Here is a 22,055-nt window from a genome sequence, read left to right as displayed (position 1 = left end):
CTTTGTGGAATTTTTTCTCACAAATGCTGTAATTTGATGCTCGAACTATTTTCAAACCATTAACACCAATTCCTCCCCTCCCACTTCTTTCAATCGTCACTCCTCTCTCCTACCCTGTCTGAAAAATACACTAAAAAATCAGGAGAAAAAGTAGATTAATGATTTTTTCATTTCCAGAGTAAGAAAAGTTAAAAAAAAAAAAAAAGACATTTGTGGCAAGAAAGACTTCAGCCTACAGCTAGAGATTTTTTTTTTTTTAATTTTTATGATAGTCACAGAGAGAGAGAGAGAGAGAGAGAGAGAGGCAGAGACACAGGCAGAGGGAGAAGCAGGCTCCATGCACCGGGAGCCCGATGTGGGATTTGATCCCGCGTCTCCAGGATCGTGCCCTGGGCCAAAGGCAGGCGCCAAACCGCTGTGCCACCCAGTGATCCCTACAGCTAGAGATCTTATGATTTGGGTGACTCTTGTTAGTAAACTGAAGCAGACAATTTTCACGCTTTTTTTTGTTTTTACCTTTTAATTATTTTCTTCTTAATCTATGGTATAAAACCCTCATGGAATCTCATTAATGATTTATTAAAACCAGGAGACCTTTTTTTAGTATCTCTTTTTTTCAAAGGACTTTTTTTTTCCCAATGATTTTTTTTAAGGGACAGAGTGTAAGAATCATATGGGGAGGGAGTTATGCAAAAGGGGATGGGGGTAGTGAATAGTTTAAGAATACAAACTTTTCTAGTAGAAACAGAGTCGGTCTTACTCTTCTAGTAAAGCCCAATGGAACATTCTTCAGAAGTTCTTGTGGATAGGAGTAAGAATAAGTCTAGCACGCTGGGGGAAAGATGAGTGAAGACCAGCTCAGTCCCCACTTATGTTAAAAAGCAAATTTCAGGATTTCTAGATTTTGGATCTACAAATCTGTCTTTCCCAAGCAGGCCAAAGGAATGCTCTCTCAATGGTTCTGGACACACCTGCTCCCTTTGAGATGTTCTCTAATTCTAGAAGCAAATCTGAGAAAAGTATGAGATTACAGATTTTTAAACTACAAGGTGACTGGACATCAGTGACACCTTAAAAACATTCGATGTGTGATGATTATCAATTTCCTAAAAACCTTCTAGTAAAAAAAAATTAAATAATTAAAAAGAATCTGAATTGTCAAAATGATTCTTTCACTCTGAAGCAGGGAAAACCCCCTGCAGGAACTGCCTGTGCTCACAGTGGTCACTTGGCTCCTGGAGGGCAAGCGATGTGCTTACCATGCAAACACCCGCTTAACTCTGACAGAGACAATCTTGGCAAAAATTACATCAAGAAAGTAGGAGATGGTGTGACATGTGAACCGCCTATGGCCACAGTGGGGCACACAAGCGGAAGGGGCTGTGGAGTTTGGGAAGATGAGGTGGGGGGAGGTGGGGGGCCGTGAGGGTGGTCCAGTGAGTCATCAGCACAGAGGGGTCTATCAAGAGTGAGCTAGCAGAGGAAATGAAAAGCCAAGGGCAGAGGAAGAAGAGAAATGGGAAAAGGAGATATGAAGGGACTCGAGAAAGAACAGCAGCCCACAAGTCATCAGTTGAAAAGTTTTAAGGAGCCATCATCAATGAAGTCTCAGGTCAGAGAGGTTGAGGAAGACTATTCATGAGAGACACATGCCTGGAATACAGGCATAGGGCCCCCTGGCCAAGTCTTTGAAGATGTCTGCTCTGGGGAGAGCCTGGTAGTGGGGGAAAAGGGTCTACACCCCACCAGATGGTGGCATCCAGGGAAGCCCAAAGAGCATCAGAGGTGAAGCTGGTCTTGAAGTTCACAAAACCCAGTGCTGACTAGATTCAGAATGTCAACCACCACCCTGTTCTTGTAGAAGATACAGGTATAAAAGGGGACTCACCACGGAATGAGAATAAATGTCCCCCCCCCCCCCCCCGACAGGAGGAACCTGGTTTAGGCAAACCGATTTACACGCACTTACCAAAGACTCTGGCTACAAATCCCAGTGGGAACTGTGAGGCAAACACAGTGAGAAACCAGGGGGCGGCATAGAGGCTGGGGCCGATCTCATGCTCCTCGAGGTGATTGTAGAGGTCTCTGTGGTAATCGTGGAGAAGCCTCGAGAGCTGGTACATCTGGATCTGGGGGGACATACAGACACACACACACACACACACACACGCAGGTGTCAGAATTAGATACCTGCTACATGTGTTCAGTTACTTACAGGCCGTGAGAGAAGAATTATTACAATGTTGGATACTCTATTTGGACTATGATAACTGCTGATCTCAACTACTCACTTAGCCCATAAGCACTTCTCGGGTTCCTGGTGCCCAGGAGGCAGTGGTCAGACATAGCCGGGAACACTAATGTTGGGTCTTCTCCTACCATTTCCTTTCTTTCTACTGTCCCCTGTATTCCTTGGCTACTAGAATCTAAACATCTGTCTTGTGGGAACAATTCACAAATTCTCCTACAATATACATTCCTAGCAAAACTCACACCCAGGGGAATTCAAAATGTAAAGCCAGCCTCTCTGCTAAGAGCAAAGTGGGGGCATATGATGATTCTGTGGAAGGATTCTATGATACCTGTTCACTCAGCAAATTCACTCTAGACTCCTCAAGTCACTCCACAGGCAGGACAGGTGTCACTTCTGTAGGTTTATAACATACAAAATATACAGATCCTGGGCAAGTTAAAATAAGACAACTGTTTATCTCAAGATGGAGAAAATAACTTCCAAAGGGTCTCGTCTTTAGACAGTGCTATGGTTCTGGCAGGAAGCCCATGATGGGTCCCACGGCTTACAGGGGTCCTAGCGTCAGCCTGGGTTTGGGCAGTCTGGTGGCCTGAGCCCAAAGAAACCACCATCCAGAGAGGGTCAAAACCCCACTGAGATGCTTTGGGTTGGACACATACTGCCCAAACTGCCAAAAAAAAAAAAAAAAGAGAAAAAAAGCTATTTCTAGGGACATAGACAACATAGCCCTTAAGGTACCAGCTATGGCTTTTCTGGATTGCAAAAAATCTAGTCACCAAAACTAAAAGCCCAATGAGAGTCAGGTGTTTCAATATTAAATTAACTTGAACATGGCACTCTCCTAGATGGCAGGTGCACCTATATTAAAGCCAATGGGGGAGAACACAGAAAGAACCTGACAGTATCTGTGATGTTATGTGGGTCAAAATTTTTTAGTTAATGAAATCGCTTCTGGGATCCCTGGGTGGCTCAGTGATTTAGCACCGCCTTCAGCCCAGGGCCTGATCCTGGAAACCCAGGATCAAGTCCTACATCGGGCTCCCTGCATGGACCCTGCTTCTCCCTCTGCCTATCTCTGCCTCTCTCTCTCTCTCTCTCATGAATAACTAAAATCTTTAAAAAAAATTAAATCACTTCCTTATATGAGACTCATGTTCATAGGATTCATATTCACTGATGGAGGTAAAAGGAGTTTTAACCACCCAATTTGGTACTCTCAAAGAGTCCTTGGCTCTAATGCATCCCTTCTTGAAAAAAAAATACTTAGGCTCTGAAATCAGAGTAGCTTGCTGGTAAATGAACATGTATACATGCAATCCAACATTTAGGAATATTCCCAAAGCAGGATCCAGAGCTCTCCTCACCTCTGAAAGGTGGCAGAAGCAGCACCCGGCACACACTGCTCTTTGGCTTTCCTTTGCTCTGACCTGCCACTTGTTTGTTCAACAAATACTGACTGGGTGCCTACTTCATCCCAGGAACTGTTCTAAGAACTAGAGACGCAGCTCAAAAATAGGTTTGATCCCTCCCTTCTTATGATACATGCTAAGGAAAGTCAGAAAAAAAAATTTTTTTTTAAAAAGTCAAAAAATAAACAGGTAAATGAAATGAGGAAACAAGATAATTTCAGGCAGTTAGCGTTTTATGCCAACAGAAATGAAACAGGATAACATGATACTCGTGCCTGGGATGGAATCTGAGGGGAAGGGAGGCATATGTCAGGGTGGTCAGAAAGAGCTTCTCCCAGGATTTGGATATTTGAGCTGGACCCTGGGTGACAAGGGCTAAGGGTGGCCTGAGGGGGATCCCTGGCAGAGGAAGTGACAAATACAGTGGGAGGTAGGAATTGGATCATCTGAAGATGGTCTGACGAAGGGTAAGGGAGGGTCCTGGAGTCAGACAGGCCTGGGTTTCAACCCCAACTCCGCCACTTGCTAGCCGGGTAACCCGAGTTAAGGTAAGTCTGCCCATCTATAAATTGAGCTGATCAATAACGTCATCCTGAGGGTTACTGAGGCGATAAGTGCAATATGAAACACCTGGCCTAGTGCCTAGCACAGGGCTCAGCAATGACAGCTACTCCAATGTTAACCAACAGTGGGAAAAGTTCCTGAGAGAGACCGGGAAAGGGGTCATAAACATTTTTGGCATTTGTCTCTAGCAAATACATAAGGAACGCTCTCTACCTGTAAAATAATCATGTCCGGCCGATACTGTTTGCGCAGTCCCATTTCAAACATCAGAAACTTGAGCATGTTAAATGCCTCTTCCTCACCCATGTGAAGCAGCAAAATGCCTGCTACAAAGCTGAGACCTTGGCAGTATCCTACTTCCTGGTCTAGAAGCGAGTAGGCCTTCAGGATGTTGTAAAGTGACAGCTGCCCTGCTCCGAGCTGGGTAGAGAAGTACGGATGCGTTGGAAAGGTTCGCCCTGCAAAAACAATGCGTGTTAGCTGTAATTTAAAAAAAAGAAAGCCTACTGAACCAGAAATCGGATGTGCTTCAGGTGAAAGAACAGATCTTAGGAAGCTGGATCTTAAATCAGCTCTGTAAACCAGGCAGGTGGTCGTTCTTAGGATAAGGTTGGCAATGAAAAATTGGCAATTATTTATGCTTTTGCGGTGGTGGTTCCAGTGAAAGAAATTAGGGCTATCTTTGGTCCTGCAGGTATCTGGAGTCCAAGCTCCAACAAAAAGAAAACTGCCAACCCTCTCAACATAAGTCTCCTCTCTAGAGGAGCTGAGAGCTGTGGGGTTTTGCAGCTGCCCTGTCCCACACCACCTGTGTGCAGCCAAGGCCTCAGGGCGCTGCGGACACCCCCTCCCCCCCATCAGCTTTTCCCGGCCTGCACGTATTCTGCCTGCAAATGCTTCACACCACATGCGTATTTCTGTACTTTTAAACCACAGGCAGGGCTTTGAAACAGCAGGTGTTTTCTTTTACACAAAACAGTTACCTTCCAGAAAGAAGTAAAAAAAAAAAAAAAAATTTAAAACCCTCAACATCCTGATTATTTTCACAAAAAGCTGGTGTTCAGATAAGGTTTAAAGACTTCTTTTGTCTGGGAGGCTCCTGTGACTGATCCCTGTCAAATCCCAGCTCACCCACCTCCCTCCTGGAATGTGCCTGAAGGGGAAATGTGTTTTCAGGGCAAAAAGTACTTGTGTGAGAGAGGAAAGGTCTAGAGCCAAGCCAAGGGCCAAGCTCGGACTCAGGTAAGAATAATGGCCTCGTCTGGATCAGCAAGTCTGGATCAGCAATGCGGAAGGTGATCTAGGCCACAAGCTAATTGTTCACCTTAATTATTCGGCCTCAGGAAAGGGAGGGACAACGCATTCATACGTTCTTGCTCAGCCGTAAGACAGCATTTAATCAACCCGGATCTGTTTGACCTTGATTTAAGAGGCTAGCAACCATCTGACTACTTTCTGGACTTCTTGTCCTGCGCCCATTTCTTGCCTGCTCTGCCTCTTCCCCCAACAAGATGTCCCCAAACGCACCCTGAACATGTCACCCCCACTGCTAGAAAGCACTCAGTGGCCCTCGGTGCTCCAGGAACAAATTCTGCGCACCCAGCAGGGGAGCTCTGCACACCTCCTCACCTCCTCTCCCCCAAACCCCAGCCTCTCCTCCGGGGCATAGCCTCGGGGTGGCGCAGGGGGTGTTTGGAGGCTCTGCATGGGGTGTGTGTGTGTGTGTGTGTGTGTGTAACTGCGAGTGCCTGTGCATGAGCCTGAGAGGGGGTACTTACATCCGTGCCTTTTCCTAGTCTACCATGGCATGTACAGCTCAACCATAATTAAATACTCTCTAGCAGCCACATTAAAAGGCAACAGGTAAAATTAATGTTAAGACCACTTATTTAGGGATGTCTGGGTGGCTCAGTGGTTGAGCATCTGCCTTCAGCCCAGGGCATGATCCCGGGGTCCTGGGATCGAGTCCCACATCAGGCACCCTGCAGAGCGCCTGCTTCTCCCTCTGTGTCGCTCATGAATAAGTAAATTAAATCTTAAAAAAAAAAAATAAACAAATGTGATCTCAACACATAATCAATATGCAAATGACTGAGACATTCCTTTTGCATTCTTTTTTTTTTAAGTTTCATACTAATATGCCTTGGAAACCCAGTGTCCTCTTCACGCTGACAGCACACCTCAGGCTGGAGATGAGCCACACTTCCCGCGCTCAGTGAGCACACCTGACCACTGGACTGACTGCACCCGGGATACCTCTTTCTTCAGAGTCTCACTCCAGCATCGCCACCTGCTTCCCAGCAGCTGGGGCCCTTCCCACCTCTGCATATTCCACACATGCCCCACCCCAGCCTGCCATCCACCCCTCGCTCCGACGTCCTCTGGGTCTCAAACAGGCACAAGCGCAGCACACACCGGCCCCATGTGGGAGGGAAGGCCAGGAGAGACTGGGTCCCCTTCCGACCTGTCAACGTTAGCCCTTCTGCTTACTGGATGCCCTCTCCTAACAGATACTACCCCTCCCGGAAACGAGAGCCAGCGCCCACCGGCCCTGTTTGTGGAGTGGGCATTCCCAGACTTACCTTTACTCTTATGATCATAGCTGACGTACAGCGTTGTTAGTTTCAGGCGCACATTTTGATTCGACAATTCTACACATGACTCAATCCTCACCGAGACAAGTGTCACCATATGACCTTATTACAGTACTATTGGCCACATCCCCTATGCTCTACTTTTCATCTCCGTCACTTATTTTGGGACTGGACACTTCTACCTCTCTCTGAACATTCCCTTCACCTATTTCATACCCCACCCTCCTCTAGCAACCACGAGTTTCTATTTATGAGTCTGGTTTTTTTTGTTCGTTTGTTTTTGTTTTCTGTTTTTTTTTCATATTCCACATATAAGTGAAAGCACATGGTATGTGTCTCTATTTCACTTAGCATAATACTTTCGAGGTCCATCTACATTGTAAACAGCAAGATTCCACTCTTTTTATGGCCAAGTAATATTCCACTGTATACATACCACATCCTTATCCATTCATCTATCAATGGGGGACATTGTCCATTTAATCCTTGCAAGGCTCCCAAGAGAACAAGCCCAGCAGGCTGGGGAGTGACTGGTGCCACTTAGACCACTTGACAATTATAAGATTTGCGGCAGGGCATTCACGGCCTCATGTCCTATATAACCACAATGGCTCTGCGCTCAGAAGGGTCTCGTGCTGGGTTTAATGCTCTGCGTCAGTGTCCTGAAATTCTTCATTTTTGAACAGGGGAGTCTGCATTTTCATTTTGCAACAGCCCTAAAAATTATATACCCTGTTTGAGGCAGGCAGCCCCCATGGTAGCTTCCAGGAGTTGCTACAGCCACATTTCCCATAGCTTTGCCACCAAGCAATATGTTATGAGAGGCCAAATTCCACCAAACATATGACCTTTACTAGCACACTGATGTGAAAAGAGAACCACATAAGAATGTCTCATGCTGTGGCCTCCGGCCTCCAACAAGCACCTCTTGGGAAAGGCTCAGCTGGAGGAGGGTGCTGTCTGTCTGACGGCAGAGCCCAGGCCACCAGTGGTCCCACACAGATGCTCCAAGGGGTGCAGGGACACGGCCCCAGTGGGCGTTGCCTTACATTCTGCTCCAGAGCCACTGGTGGCCAGGCCCCAACACTTTCTGATCAACTACAGATCTTGAATATTATCCAATTCACCAATTAAAAAAAAATTACACAGAGCATCTCTTAGGCTAAGAACAAGCCATTCTCAGATGTACGTTTCAGTGGCAATTGCAGTACTTTAGCAACCCCTTCTGGACTGTGGGTCCTTGATTTAGGGGACTTCACAAAGCCAACCAAGCACTCTAGGTGGGGACAGGCTTTATCTCACAAGACCACAGACCATACATCACACAGATAATACCCCATGAAGCATTTTAGGCAAGTCTTACACAAACAATAACGTCACCCTCGTTTTATTCCTGAGAAAAATGTGGTAAGTGAAAGCATTAGAGCCCTTTAGTCAAACCACCCCGCTAAGAAGTGGCAAACCCAGGATCCGAACACTGGTCCCTGACTCCAGAGACTGAGTTCTCACACTGCAGATGTCAAAGCAAAAGGTATGGGAATTGGGGAAACACAGCTATTACCACCACTCACGTTGTCCCCAGCTCATAGCACCGAGTTGTCAGGAGAGCCAAAGTCCCGCCTTCCTTTTTTCATGGAAAGTTCAAGTCCTGCACCTCCTCAGCAAAGCCTTCCCTTGGGGAGTCCCGGCTCCTCCAACGCAGGTTAGTGTTTTTTTTGCTTTACTTCTCACTCAGTACTTCCACGTGTACCAGTCGTGTCTCCTATATCTGTCCTGGCTGTGTGACCCTGGGCCCTTGGCTAATTCCTCAGAGCCTCCACTTTCCACCTGTGAAAAGGGAGGAGTGTGACTGCATTTACTGGGGGCCGCTGTGAGGGTTAAATGCAAGAGGGTGTCAGACCTGGTGTGACGCCACACACAGCTGGCCCTGAATGAGTAATGGCCACTAGGGCGGGGTGCTCCAGATGACCACCAAGCCAGCTTTCTGAGAAACAGGGTTATCACACAACAACAGACCTGCTCCTTGCACCAAAGAATCTGCAGGCTTAGATGTGGGCTTTTGAAAGTACTCACGTGAGCACAGTAACAGTCATTCCCCTGCCCCTGTACTCAGAGCTCCCTTTGTGACAGGAACTGTGCCACAGAACCGAAAGACCAACTTTTTTTTTTTTTTTTTTTTTTTTTTGCCTTTAAGAAACTCACAATCTGGTAGAAAAAGAAAAAGAGATAAATCCAGAAAATTCAAATATTTACTGACCACAGGACCTGCACAGGGTGCTGGGCACAGGAGGGACGTGGCCCTGCTTGCACAGGGCTTTCACAAGAATAAGAGAGACCATTTCAGATGACTGATGGTGCTAGTGGCTCTCCTCCATCATGTGGTGGTAACAAGCACCAAGAGTAGAAGTTAGAGGTATACAGAAGTACAGTTTACGGAGATGAGCCAGAAAGCCAAGAGGACTGGCCCAGGCACAGGGTAGGAGTCTGGGAAGGCTGCCTGGAGGAAGTGACTCTTCAGCAGAACCAAGCAGGGGAAAGAGGCATGAACAAAAGGAGGGTGGTAGGGAAGCACAGAAGCAGCAGGAACCACATGGGCAAGGCGCAGACTGCTCATAGGCATGGCCCGTAGGTCTGGGGCTGGCTATCATGAGGGAGGATATGAGAGTTAAAAGCAGGGCCTGTAAGCTTGGATACCAGGCTTAGCCTGTGGGCCATGTGAAGGTCATGGAGCCAGCGCAGGCCACCGAGGGGGCTGAGACAGGGGACTCCTCACTAAAGAAAACTCTGAGAGCCAGCTTATGAGACAGCCCAGGACGAGCAGAGACCAGAGGTCAACTGGCACATGAGCCAGGGGACAGTCCTTTAGCTCGGAGAGCACCAGTGGCACAGCGAACAGGGCAGGACTCCAGACTTACTCTCGGGGCAGGCTTAGACTGAGAGAAGGGAGTGCAGACTGCGGAGCTGCGAGCACGGGGAACCAGGTGGGTCATCAAGATGAACTGATGGGGAAGAGCAGACTGCGGCTGAAGGTAGAGCGCCGGCCAATTCCTCCTTGGACCTATAAAGCTTGGGGCATTTCATAAACGGGACCAACACAGTCGAGTTCTGCAACCTCCCACCAAAACCCTTGGAGATTTGAAATGCATGTCACAACTCAAAATCTGTGACTTTTAGAACGGTGGCAGCGTGTCGGTCGTGTACTAGCTAACCCCCAGCAGGGCCGAGGGCAGCAGCCCGCAGTCGCACACACTTACGAGTCTGCGGAAACACACAGGAAAAACCACACTGGGGACCACAGCGAGTCTACTAAAGGGCTCGTGGCAGTTCGAGTCAAAGTTTGCCTCCAAAGAGTTCACGACTCACTACGTTCTTGCCAAAAATGAGTTACAGGAAAACGTTTGGTTTCCATAGTTTGGGTTTTGGAATTATAGACATAGGATTATAGATCTGTGTTAACTTCTATTACAACTTGCAAATCAGGTGAAAGGATAAATCACAGAATATTTTTAAGGGAAAGTGCCTTTCCTGCTTCTGAATACATAGCTTGAATTAGGCTTGGCGAGTGCTATTCAACCTCGCTCCTGGAGGACTCGTTTTTACGGAAGTGAAACCAGGGTAATTACCTAGACAGAAGGGACTCACGTGGTGAGCAGGAAGCACGGGGGCCTATATGAGAACACTCAGGTTCTATTTGAAGCCCTCAGACATTTGATAACGATGGAAAGGAAAGACACCACGGGTGTGGTGGGGTGCGCATCTTGGACCAGGACGGAACTCGGTTCTCAGGCTGGGTCTTATTTCACACCTGCCACCTGAGCAGGAGGCATCATGCTCCTCATTCTCAATAGTGGAGAAAAGAACCCAGAACGTTTTTACTATTTAGCTGAACATCTTACAACATAGCATGTGAACTCTGATGAATGGAGAGAGAATCTTCCTCTGTGGATGTGCCCACGAGGCAGCGTGGTCAAGTGCAGAGGACTAGCCCCTGATCCCAACAGCAATAGGTGCAGCTCAGAATGGACCACCTCACCTCTCTGAACCTCAGTCCCCTCTCGCCAAAGGCCAGAATGCAGAGTTTGTGGAGCTGCGGGTACATGTTCAATGCCTGGCACAAGTGGGTGCGATTGATGGTATGTAAGCACGGGCAACCGTCTTCAGATACACCACACAGAAAACATACAAAAATCCAGCTTCCAACCAAGAAAGGTGTGTGTGTGGTGGTGGTGGCGGGGGGGGGGGGGGCACACATAATAACAGTTCGCAAAAGTGCACAATTTCTATTTCAAGGTAGGGGCACAACTATCCTTTTACTGACTACAACATTCCATCTGAGCCTGAAAATCTTCTGTTCTAACGGACTTCCAGAGGCAAAGGAAAGTTTTAACCCAGCAACTGATTTCTGTGAAATTGGGAATTCATAAACATGGGGAACTGAAAGCTGATATGAATTCCAAATAATAACAGAAACAAACATCATCGCCATCTCGAATCGCCAAACACACCTGGGAACCCTGAACTTCCAGATCTTTAGTTACTACACCCAAACCAGTCCAGTCTCTCATGCTGCAGTGTCAGAAGCTGTCGCTGACCTTCTTTATGCAAGAAGCCTCTTGATACAAACCTCATCAAGCTAAAACAAATGTCCTGTGTGTTTCATGAGATTCCCGACACAATTTCCTGTCCCACAGGGTCTGGGACTCAGCGCAGGACAGGCCCCCACGCCCACTCCCAGGCTGGGGAGCAATCACAAGCATCTGGTCTCCAGCTCCTGGCTGGAGGAGAGGAAGAATGACTGCCCATCTGACTTCGTAATGCAGTCCATGTATTACACCAAATGCTATTGGGGGGGGGGGATGGGTCACTATTTCCCTACATGGCATTTTTCTAGGTCAGTGGTTCTCAATTGTATGGTTGGTCTTTCCAGGGTCCATGAGGTTCCCACTCCCTTCACCAACTGTGTATCTATCGATGCAAGGTTAGCTTTTTCTTCATATATTTCAAACAACATAAATGTGCTAGATTGAACGTAGAAGCAAAAATGAGAGAAGCCATTTAATTCTATTAAGCCAGGCATTAAAACATAAAACAATGAAATTGAACTCCAATAAAAAAAATAAAATTAATTAAATTTAAAAAAACATAAAACAACACCTCTCACTAAATTTCTTTTCTTTTGGAAAATGCACAGTTCACACTGATATGTTTATACGTATGTGTTTATTACGGTCCTTTTAAAAATACCACCACAGCTCACCCACACTCCCGAGTACACACCCAGTAAAGGGAGGACACAGGCCTCGTAAACAGAAAAAGGACAAGACGGATGAAAAACGCTCCTGGACAATGTGCATCTGCATTCACATAATCCAGCACTGAGTACTGCAACCCTCCAACCCCATTTAGAAGGTACTAAGTTAGCACTGGGAAGAAAAAAAGAAAAAACTAGTCTTATGAACTAGTTTATAAAACTAGTTTTATCTCTGCACGTTAATCCCCAGCAGGGACTGGAGCCTGGGGCAGGGCTCAGAGCGCAGTAACTACAAGCAAAACGCGGTTTACTGTTTTGTTCGAAGCCTGTGAAAAGATTCTCGAAAGAGCGTCTGACTCAATAAGACAGGCTGTAGAAGGCGGTGCCCCCGGCCACCTGCCCGCCCAGGAACAGCGAGCGGCCTGGCGCTGAAGGACTCCAGCCTGGGAAGAGAACCTCGCTCCTGCCAGCCGAGGAGGCTGGATCAAAGCTGTGACACCCGTCCTGCAAACGCATCCGGCGACGGGCCCTGCCTCTTTCAACTCCAGGTGCTCATGGGCTCCTAGGGACAGAAAGGCAGGCCCTCAGATTTCTCTCTCAGGCGGGGTGTCCCTCACACGCAGGAGGAGGAGGAGACCGCAGAGTGGTGAGAGTCAAACGTGAACACTAACTCCTCATCTGTATTAAAAAGACCTGCCGTGATCTTGTGTCTTGTGTGTGGCAGTGGAGCCACGTGCTGGCAAGACCTCGGAGGAGACCCACGATTCGGACACATGTCCAAATGACCTACAACTTAATTTCACGCAGTGCTCAGGACAATCTAAGTGGTCACCCTTCTCGGGGATGTTTTCCGGGGACGACTCTTTCTTTCCTTCTCTGTCCCTCTGCAGGTGAAGATCAGCTTTCTTCCAGCAGTTTTCAAACACTAACCACATCAGAGCCACCCGAGCGCCTGTGAACATGCGGACACCCCACCACCAACCTCACCCAGAAACGCTTCCTCTGCGGCACGGCAGGGCTGGCGGCCTCCAGGAACATGTTCTTCACAGGGTCTTCAAGGGCTCCTGCAAGGGACCCCTGCTTGGTCTCAGGAGAAACCCTCCCCACCTTTCAAGTGTCCTGCCCCACTGTCTCCACAGCCCACCTGACTCCATCCCAGGAGAGACCCTGGGGCCCCTGAGCCTTGTTGACTTGGCTGCAGCTGCTCGGGGAGCCCAGAGGTCGGTTGGGGGCACACACAGGGTCACCTGCAGAACTATTCAGTCAGTGGCGGCCCCAACACTTGACAAACAAGCTTCTTTCTTTGGCTTCTTTCACAAAGAGCCTGGAGATTTCTGCATCTCCAGGGGGCAGGACTGGCTAATCAGCACTCAGCCTGGACCCTCTGACTCCCTGCCCCTCGGCTTCCTCAGTGGCAGGGGAAGCAGAGCAACCCAACAACTGAACCACCTCCAGGTCTCCTTCCCTGATGAGAGCTGTGATCCTAAGGTCTTCTTAAATTGCTGCATTTAGCTCTGAGTGGCATTTGAGAAAGACCGGGGAGAAAATACGCTCTGTAGAACTCCTCACGATTTTAGTGTAATAATGTGGTTATCGGTTGTTTCGTGTTCGTCTTCCCCACTGGAGCGTGTATTTCTGAGAGGGCAAGGAATGTACCAGGTGCTCAGGAAGGATCTGAGGAACCACTACTGAATGAGTAGGGGCAGGGGCAGGGTGAGGGGAGAGAGAGAGCTGCTCTCTGGACAGATTACTTTTAAGAAATGTTTGGCTAAGTCCAGTGACCCCTGGAACTGGCTCCTCCGGGGTCCGCGCGCATCTCTGCTAAATTCCACAGTCAGTGAACCCCAAGTTTGTAGCTGAACATTAGCCAAGGTGGGAGTCTTTACACTGTGGAAATTTGTGAATTCTAGCAAAGGACTTCTTTTTGGCTTGGAGGTCACAAGGAGAGTTCAGACCCCTACAAGAGGAGATGAGGTCACCCAACCTTATCACACCCACACTTAGTTCTGTCGGTCTGAGGCTAAAGAGTGATCGGTAAGCCACTGAGATGAGCAATAGGTTATCGTATGTGGTCTGGATGATACCACAACAGACAGGGACAGACCCTTGGGAATTATGCATGTAGCTGTTAGTGCAAGAATTTTTTACACTCTTGAGTTGTGACTGTTCAAGGGACCCCCATAAAGGTAAGTCCCCAACCGGCCAGACAGGTGGTACAGAACAAGATCACTGCACGGCAAATTCTAGGTACTTTTCTGGTTTTTGCCATTAACACTTTTTAGTTTCTCACACAGGACGTCAACCCCAAGATGAAACAGAAAGTGGTGCTCACTCTCAGCACCCATCTACTACCCCAAGCACACAGGACTCAGCTTTTGTGGTGCAGCCAAGCGAGGCAAATTACCAAAAAGGGAGTGAGAAGGGAAAACCCTCTCTGCCCTTCTATAGTCACTGTTCTTAAACACTCTCAGCCCATCCTTCATTCTGGAGGCTCTTCTCCTCCTCATCTTTTATGGACTCTAAAAAAGCAAGGAGAAAATTCTTCTAACACTCAGATAATAGCTCCTTTTCTTTAAGACACCAGGCAGCTTTTATACCTTTGGTTAAAATATGTTAAGTGGAAGCCAACATCAATACGACAGCTCTCATGCTGGACTATGGAGCCAGCCACGTCTCTGGATATACGCTTTGCGCCTCACTGCAGCAGGGGCACGGCTGCGCCCGTTCACGGCTCACTGATGGAAGGTCTCTAGAAGCCCATCAGACAATACTAGCTCTGGTCACCAAAGACTCACCAGACCTCTGTGGGGTATGTAAACCCCTATGTTACCACTTTAGTGACCTACAAAACACAGATGAATAACACAAGTCATCGATGTGGAGGAGGATTAGGGGCAGTTCCTGTCTCTGCTCTTAGATTTAAGGGTGTTCCTGTATTTCTGGACCTGCTCACGTTTTGTTCCGGCTAAATCCCTCCTGTCAGGGGAGAGGCTGGAGAGCCTCATGGGTGGAAGTCCTGACTGCCAGGAGGTGTCTGGGCTGGGGTGTCAGGAAGAGGAGTCCCTGAAGCGGTGGAGGACAGAGGAAGGGAACCTGAGGGGGTCTCTGGCTGGCAGCCTGTAGTGTGGGAGTGGGAGGCAGAGCCAGAAGGCAGGGTGCCTGTCTGTCCATGTTGTCTGCTCGGTATGGAGGACCAGAGGAGAGAAAGGTTGCGATTACCTGTGGGCTGCACAGATGATAGGAGGTAGAACCTGACTTAAAAGGTGGGGCAGGTTGCCGAACTAAGAACGATTTGCTAAGTGTCCTCTGCTCAGCCCAGGAGAAGCAATTTTCCCTTGGCTGGGTGTGGTCAACTCTGAAGGTGCATTGCCTCGGGGAAAGCTGTGTTGGTGTGTGGCAGGCAGATCCAAGAAGAGCAGCTGTATGGTGTCCTTGAAGGGGCATGATACAGAAACTAAGAGGACCCCAGGCCTAGAACTTTGTGCCACTGAGTAGCTTGTCAACTGGACAAAGTACACACTTCTCTCGGCTTCATTTATCACCTCCACTGTAGTGCGGATAGTATGTGCCCAGCTTCATACAGGGTTGTGTAAAGCTGAAATCAGACAAAGCTTAAGAATTAAGTTTTATAAACTATAAACCACTGCCTGACTACAAAGTCTATTATTCTTACTCTTTGGAGGAAAAAAAAAATCTTATGAAACGCTGATTACACGAAGAGCTAATTTCAGAAAGGAAAGCAAGAGGCAGGAAAACAAAAACCCACGAAGATCCAAAATACAACTAACCAACAGGCACTCTGTTCTTGTGACCAGGATACAAGTGCCACTTCCTAAGAAAAACTGAAATACTGATTTGTTTTCGCTCAGCATTACACACCTTTCTTGGGCCTCGACTTAGCCACAGTGTAGACCAAACAACTAACTGGGCAAATGCCACCCCTGGTGAGAGGGGAGCAGGAAGCGATGTTTGCAGGAACTCCTAAGTGAGGCCTCTCCGAACCTGGCTGAGCGGAGCTGGCAGGCTGTGCACCCTGGGCCCGCTGCTGGGTGGTTTCCCCAGCTCCGGTCAGGAGAGAAGTCTGGCTCTGGGAGGGTCCCTGGGTAAAACCTGGACACCTGCACAGAGGTTACGTGGAAAATGTATTGTTGGAAAACAGCTTCTTTTGGGTGTTGGGTGGGTATGTGGAGGGCATCTGAAGTGGAGGCCAGGACTGGGAAAGAAGTGAGCTGGAGAGGTGGCCAGTGCTGTCGGGGGGGGGGGGGGGCAGAGCGGGGTGGAGCTGAGCTGCCCTGGTGGGAGTGGGGGGTGCAGAGGGGTGAGAGGGGGAGCCAGGTAGGGACGAGAGGGCAGAAGAGTCACCTGGCTCTGCCTGAGAATGAGGAAAGGGAGAGTCTCGGTCGCACGGACCCTGTGACAATTGGAGTGGGCTCACGGCAGGGGAGGGACCCCCACCCCAGGCCTTAATGCTGACCAGGCCTTTTCATCCCCCTCTGCAGGAAAGTGAGTACCTCTGAGCACCAGGAGGCAGAGGGTCCATGCTGCCTGGGGAAGGACGAGAGGAATAGTAGTGAAAACTAAGAGAACATATGTAATGAGAGGGGGGACAGGCTCCCCTCCTCCTCCTCCTCCTCCTCCTCCTCCCATCCCACGAAACAGTGGCGAGCAGGCAGAGAAACCGGCTGTACCTCCCACCCCCAGCCCCCTCCTACTCTCCATTTATTTTTCACTTCATTTCACGTGATAGGAACATAATGACATTTTTCTGTTACTCATCACATTAGCAAACACAGCTGCCAGTTCACAAAACTGCTCTTCTGGGGGTCAGTGGGCCAAACGGGCTCCAGCCCCAGGCCTCACACTTGGTCCCCAAGGGGCAGTCACGGCCTGTCAGCAGCATCACCCTTCACCCTGGGCCATCCATCGCCATGGGAACGCACAGGCATCCCAGGCTCAGGGGGCCTTGGGAAGGGGGGGCTGGCCTTCAGGGGGGGCTGCCCGTTAACCGTATGTCCGTGCTCCACAGCAGTCCTCCCTGTGCCTCAGTTTACTCTTTCTTAAGAAGATTCAGGGCCCGTTCCTCAAGATGTTATGGGGGCGGGGGAGGGAGTGCACTCTGCACGTTATTTTGAGCAAGTTACTTAACCTCTCTGCATTTCAGTTTTCTCAGCTCTCAACAGAGATAGAACAATATCTGCCTGGGTGTGTTGCAAAGACTAAAGAAGGTACCTTAAGTAACTTTACAGGACATTTGGCCCAGGATGAAGGTACATATTAGCTTTAAATACTAATGATAATCGTGACAATGTCGAATGTGGAAGTATCACGGCGGGGGAGCAGGGGGTGGGACCCAAAGGCCCAGCAGAAACACCTGATCCAGACTGAAGGTGGGGGAGAGAGAAGGTCCAGGTAGTTTCTTAGACAGGACATCTGAGCTTGGACCTAACAAAGAACTCGTATGAGGTTAACCCTTTAATTTGCTACGTGGCTGGACAGGTAAGACTCGATGCTGTCTCGTCTAGCCCACACCAAACCACTGGGCAATATCCTCCCTCCCTCCCTCCCAGCTGCAGGAACCTCAGGAGCCAGGCCACTGTGGGGCCCGGAGCACAGACAGGAACTCTGGGGAGCCCTCAGCGGCAGCCGCCAGGATGGATGTTCCAGAAGCAGGACCACGTGCTCTAAAAGCCGCAGGCCCGAGCTCCTGCCACATGGGGCCAGTGGGGGCCTGGGAGCCCTGCTGCCAGTGGCTGCGAGGGGCAGCAGACAGAAGAGGATGCACCCCACCTCCACCCCGCTCATGGCCACTGACAGGTCGGGGGGGCGGGGGACTCTTTCATACACCACAGTGATAATCCTAATTCCACTTGTTCCTCATTGGAGCAGGTGCACATGTACCCAACACAGTTTCCCCCATCTCAGGGTTTTTAACACTGTTCAAGAGACAAGGATGCCACCCTGTTTCCAGAATAAACCGGTCCCAAACCCACCTACGATTGCTTTCTACAACTTTTCTAATAAGTCCTGTCTGTAATTGGTAAAGACTAGGGCATGCCTCCTGCTATTAGACCAAGCGTCGGTTCTGACACTTAGGTTTTCCAGGATGTTCCTTCGGTGGACTCTAAAACCTCCTATCAGTATCTGAATTACTGAACTGAACGGCGATCACGACCGGAGCCTTCATGCAGAGCGGAGTTAACAAGCTGCCCGGACAAGAGAGAGAGATTTTTATATACTTGAGGCATCTGTGATTACTCCAGGGCTTTTCCAACTGGAAGTCTCAGTAGTAAATTTTGATGGCTAAACCTAAAGGCAGATCGCTAAGCAACTCAGATGGTCTCTTCCCATTTTTCAAGCAAGTGAAGCTTCCGCTGGCATGTCACGCTGACGGCCGACTTACCCAGGTCGATAAGGATCGCATGCTGTTGGGAGGTGAGCCGTTTTAGGAGTTCCTTGTATGGTGTGTCCTTTGGCTGCTGTTTACTGGGAAACTGGTGTCGAAGGCGGTACTGCTCTGCCAGGAACTTCCAGATTTCCCCCCGAAGATGACGTGGCACACCTTCAAGGGGGGGGAGGTAGAAAGTAGATTTTTATGCTCAGAGCATGACTTAATAAAAATGAGTTAGGTTTCATTCCACTGACCCAACCTCTTGTTCCACAGGAATTAAGAGCATCGAAATGGAAAGTCAAACAACCAACATTTTGTCCTCTCTGCTCCCCTCCCCCCCTCCTTGCACAGCCCCATCTTTCCCCCCACCTCCCGTGGCCCCTCTCGCTTGCCTTGTGGCTCTCAAGTACATACTATGTTCAGACTGGGCCAGACCCAGCAAAGGCTGAACTGGTGAATGGCATGAGCCCCTCTCTGGTACCTATTTAGTAACGTTCTAGGGAAAGACGCCCAGCCACGCAAAATTACAGTGCAAGATGCCGTCTCACACAGGGGACGTGAGCCGAGTGTGGGGGTTCAGACGAAGGAGACCAAGACGACATGGAATCCTTCACTTGTGCCAAGATGCCAGAGTGTGGGAGGTGAGAGAGAAGACAGGTTGGAGGAAGGAAACCTTAAGGGCAGTCAGGCTGGATGGGCTACCTCGAGAGGCGAAATGAAGGGTAGGGAACCTGCACTTTATCTGGCAGCTCTGGGGATCTAAGGAATGTTCTTGAGCAGCCTAACTGGGGAATCCTGCTTAGACACCATGAGCGAGGTGGGCAGAGAAAGGGACAAGAGGCTGGACACCATCCACACAAACGTGCCTTGGGGACCTGGACACAAGAAAAGCTATCCAAGAGCCTTTCCAGCTCATGTTTTAAATACAACTGATGTGAACACTTTTCCAAGTGGTTAAAAACGTCGTCTAAAACTAGGAAAAGCTCTCCTGAAGCCAATGATATTATTTAAGGCAAACTTCATTAGAGAAGTGATGCTTTTGAGTCAAAACTTTCTGGTTGGGGACGCCTGGGTGGCTCAGCAGTTTAGCACCACCTTTGGCCCAGGTTGTGATCCTGGAGACCCAGGATCGAGTCCCATGTCGGGCTCCCTGCATGGAGCCTGCTTCTCCCTCTGCCTGTGTCTCTGCCTCCCTCTCTCTCTCTCTCTGTCTCTCATGAATCAATAAATAAAATATTAAAAAAAAACACCTTTCTGGTTCAGGGGGATCCCTGGGTGGCTCAGCGGTTTAGCACCTGCCTTTGGCCCGGGGCGTGATCCTGGAGTCCCGGGATCAAGTCCCGCATCGGGCTCCCTGCATGGAGCCTGCTTCTCTCTCTGCCTGTGTCTCTGCGTCTCTCTCTGTGTCTCTCATGAATAAATAAATAAAATATTAAAAAAAAAAAACTTTCTGGTTCACCATTCTTCCCAAATGTGGAGATGGGGAGAAAAGGCAGCCTGCAGAATAAGACATCGAATCTTTCTCGTCTCTGACAGGAGCTCCCTTGAGAGAAGAGGAACCTCCGATTTAGGGATGGATCTTTCCTTCCATTCAGGAAAAACTGTGACTGCTTTGTACACTTCGCTGCTACTCAGCGTGCCTGGCCAGGATTCCTGGTTTTCCACTGGCCACGTCTGAGAGAAGTCTCACCAGCAGGTAACATTTACCATGAGGTGACCAGGTGCTGCCACCATTCTAAGTACTTTGTCATCCCCACGACTTGCAGAGGTAAATAGGATGATGATCCTCAGGGTAAAGACAAGGAAACTGAGGCCAACAAGAACAGGTCCCTCACCCGAGATGACCCAGCTGGTTAGGAGCAGAGCAGAGAAAGGGACTCCTGTTTTTTCTTCATGTCTTCCCTGTCACAACAGTCAGACAAGCTGTACTCGGATGGGTACTGGAAAAACATATGTTATGTTCCTGCCTGGAGGTTAGTGATAAACTCATCATTTCTGGATCTGAACCAGAAAGTAGTCAATGTCATTTATTACCAGATCCACAAGGAACTGTTTAGAACAATCAGCCATCTCTTAGAAATACTCTAGGTAGGGCGTCTGGATGGCTCAGTCGGTTAGGCATCTGACTCTTGATCTCAGCTTGGGTCTGGATCTCGGGGTCATGAGTTCAAGCCCTGGACTGGGCACTACACTAGGTGTGGAGTCTACTTAAAAATAAATAGATAGATAGATAGATAGATAGATAGATAGATAGATAGATAGATAGATACTCGAGGTATGGAAGTAATTTGATTTTTCCCTTACACAAACTGGCTGTAAAAGAAAAAAAAAGGTGAGCCTGTGGGAGAAACACAGGGCCATACTTAACTGCGACCTCACCCACACCTTCTCTAAATGCTGGTCTTGACATTAGTCTCACGACCCTGTGTAGGACCCTGTGTAGTAGTGGGTTGAATGGTGGCCCCCCCAAAAATATATGTCCCCATCTTAATGCCTAGAATCAGTGAATGTGATTTGGAAAAAGGTTTTTTTTAAATATATTTTTAAAATTTATTTATTCATAAGAAACACAGGGAGAAAAAAAAAAAGAAACACAGGGAGAGAGGCAGAGACAAAGGCAGAGGGAGAAGCAGGGTCTCCACGGGGAGCCCGATGCGGGACTCGATCCCAGGACCCCAGGATCACGCCCTGAGCTGAAGGCAACACACTCAACCGCCGAGCCACCCAGGTGCCCTGGAAAAAGTTTTTATAGACGATAATTAAGGTCTTGAAATGAGACCATCATGCTGGTTATGCAGGTGGGCCCTCTATCCAAGGACATGGGTCTTTATAAGAGACACAGAGGAGAGGACAAGAGAAGCAGGCACTGTGAGCAGGAGGCAGGGACTGGAGGGGCACAGCCCCAGGCCAAGGAATGCCGACAGTCTCCAGAAGTGGCTAAGGGCGGCCCCGCCGACGCCTCCGCTCCCAATCCAGACTCCTGGCCTCCGGGAGTGGGAGAGAAAAAGGTCTACAGTTTTAGCCACCAATTTTGTAATATTTTGTTATGGTAGCAACACAAAACGAATACACCCTGACGTCTGCCTTTTTATACCATTCCGTTCCTTCTCTCCCTGCCCTCCCTGCCCAGAGGTATTTCTTAGGGTGCGAGTACACATGCACATGCACGCACAAGACCTTAACATTTGAAACTAAATCAGAAGTCAATGTGGCTTAGAGGCACCTGGGTGGCTCAGTCAGTTAAGCATCTGCGCCTTCAGCTCAGGTCCTGATCCCGGGGGGTCCTGGGACCGAATGCCACATTGGGGTCCCAGCTCAGCGGGGACTCTGCTTCGCCCTCTGCCCCTCCCCCTTGCTCATGCTTGGCCTCTCAAATGAATAGATTAAAAAAATCCTTAAAAAAAAAAAAGACGTAAATGTGGCTTGAAAAACAGTCAACATGTTAAGTGATTTATAACGGGACTTTTCACAAAATATTTTTTTCAGACTGGGAAATCTTCCCAAGGTATGAGATGACCAATTTCCTTTTATTACTAAATCATTCCCATTATCTTATCAGAACTTCATTTTTTTTGGAGGAAAAAAATACTGTTTG

At 48.7% G+C, this 22,055-nt stretch overlaps 1 protein-coding gene across 5 annotated transcripts in view; it reads right to left on the bottom strand.

Moving 5' to 3' along the window:
• The window catches only part of TBC1D1 (TBC1 domain family member 1), a 237,772-nt gene that overhangs the window by 16,953 nt on the left and 198,764 nt on the right, over positions 1–22,055 (bottom strand). For all 5 annotated transcript variants that reach the window (XM_055326533.1, XM_055326534.1, XM_055326535.1 and 2 more), the window contains 3 exons: positions 18,473–18,631; positions 4,441–4,685; positions 1,970–2,129 (listed from right to left, as the gene is read on the bottom strand). In XM_055326533.1, coding sequence (XP_055182508.1) covers positions 1,970–2,129; positions 4,441–4,685; positions 18,473–18,631 — 564 coding nt within the window. The remainder of the gene's footprint in view (positions 1–1,969; positions 2,130–4,440; positions 4,686–18,472; positions 18,632–22,055) is intronic.

Source organism: Nyctereutes procyonoides, unplaced genomic scaffold (genome assembly GCF_905146905.1).
Source record: "Nyctereutes procyonoides isolate TBG_1078 unplaced genomic scaffold, NYPRO_anot_genome, whole genome shotgun sequence".
Classification (NCBI taxonomy): Eukaryota; Metazoa; Chordata; class Mammalia; order Carnivora; family Canidae; genus Nyctereutes; species Nyctereutes procyonoides.
This window is presented reverse-complemented; position numbering and strand designations above follow the sequence as displayed.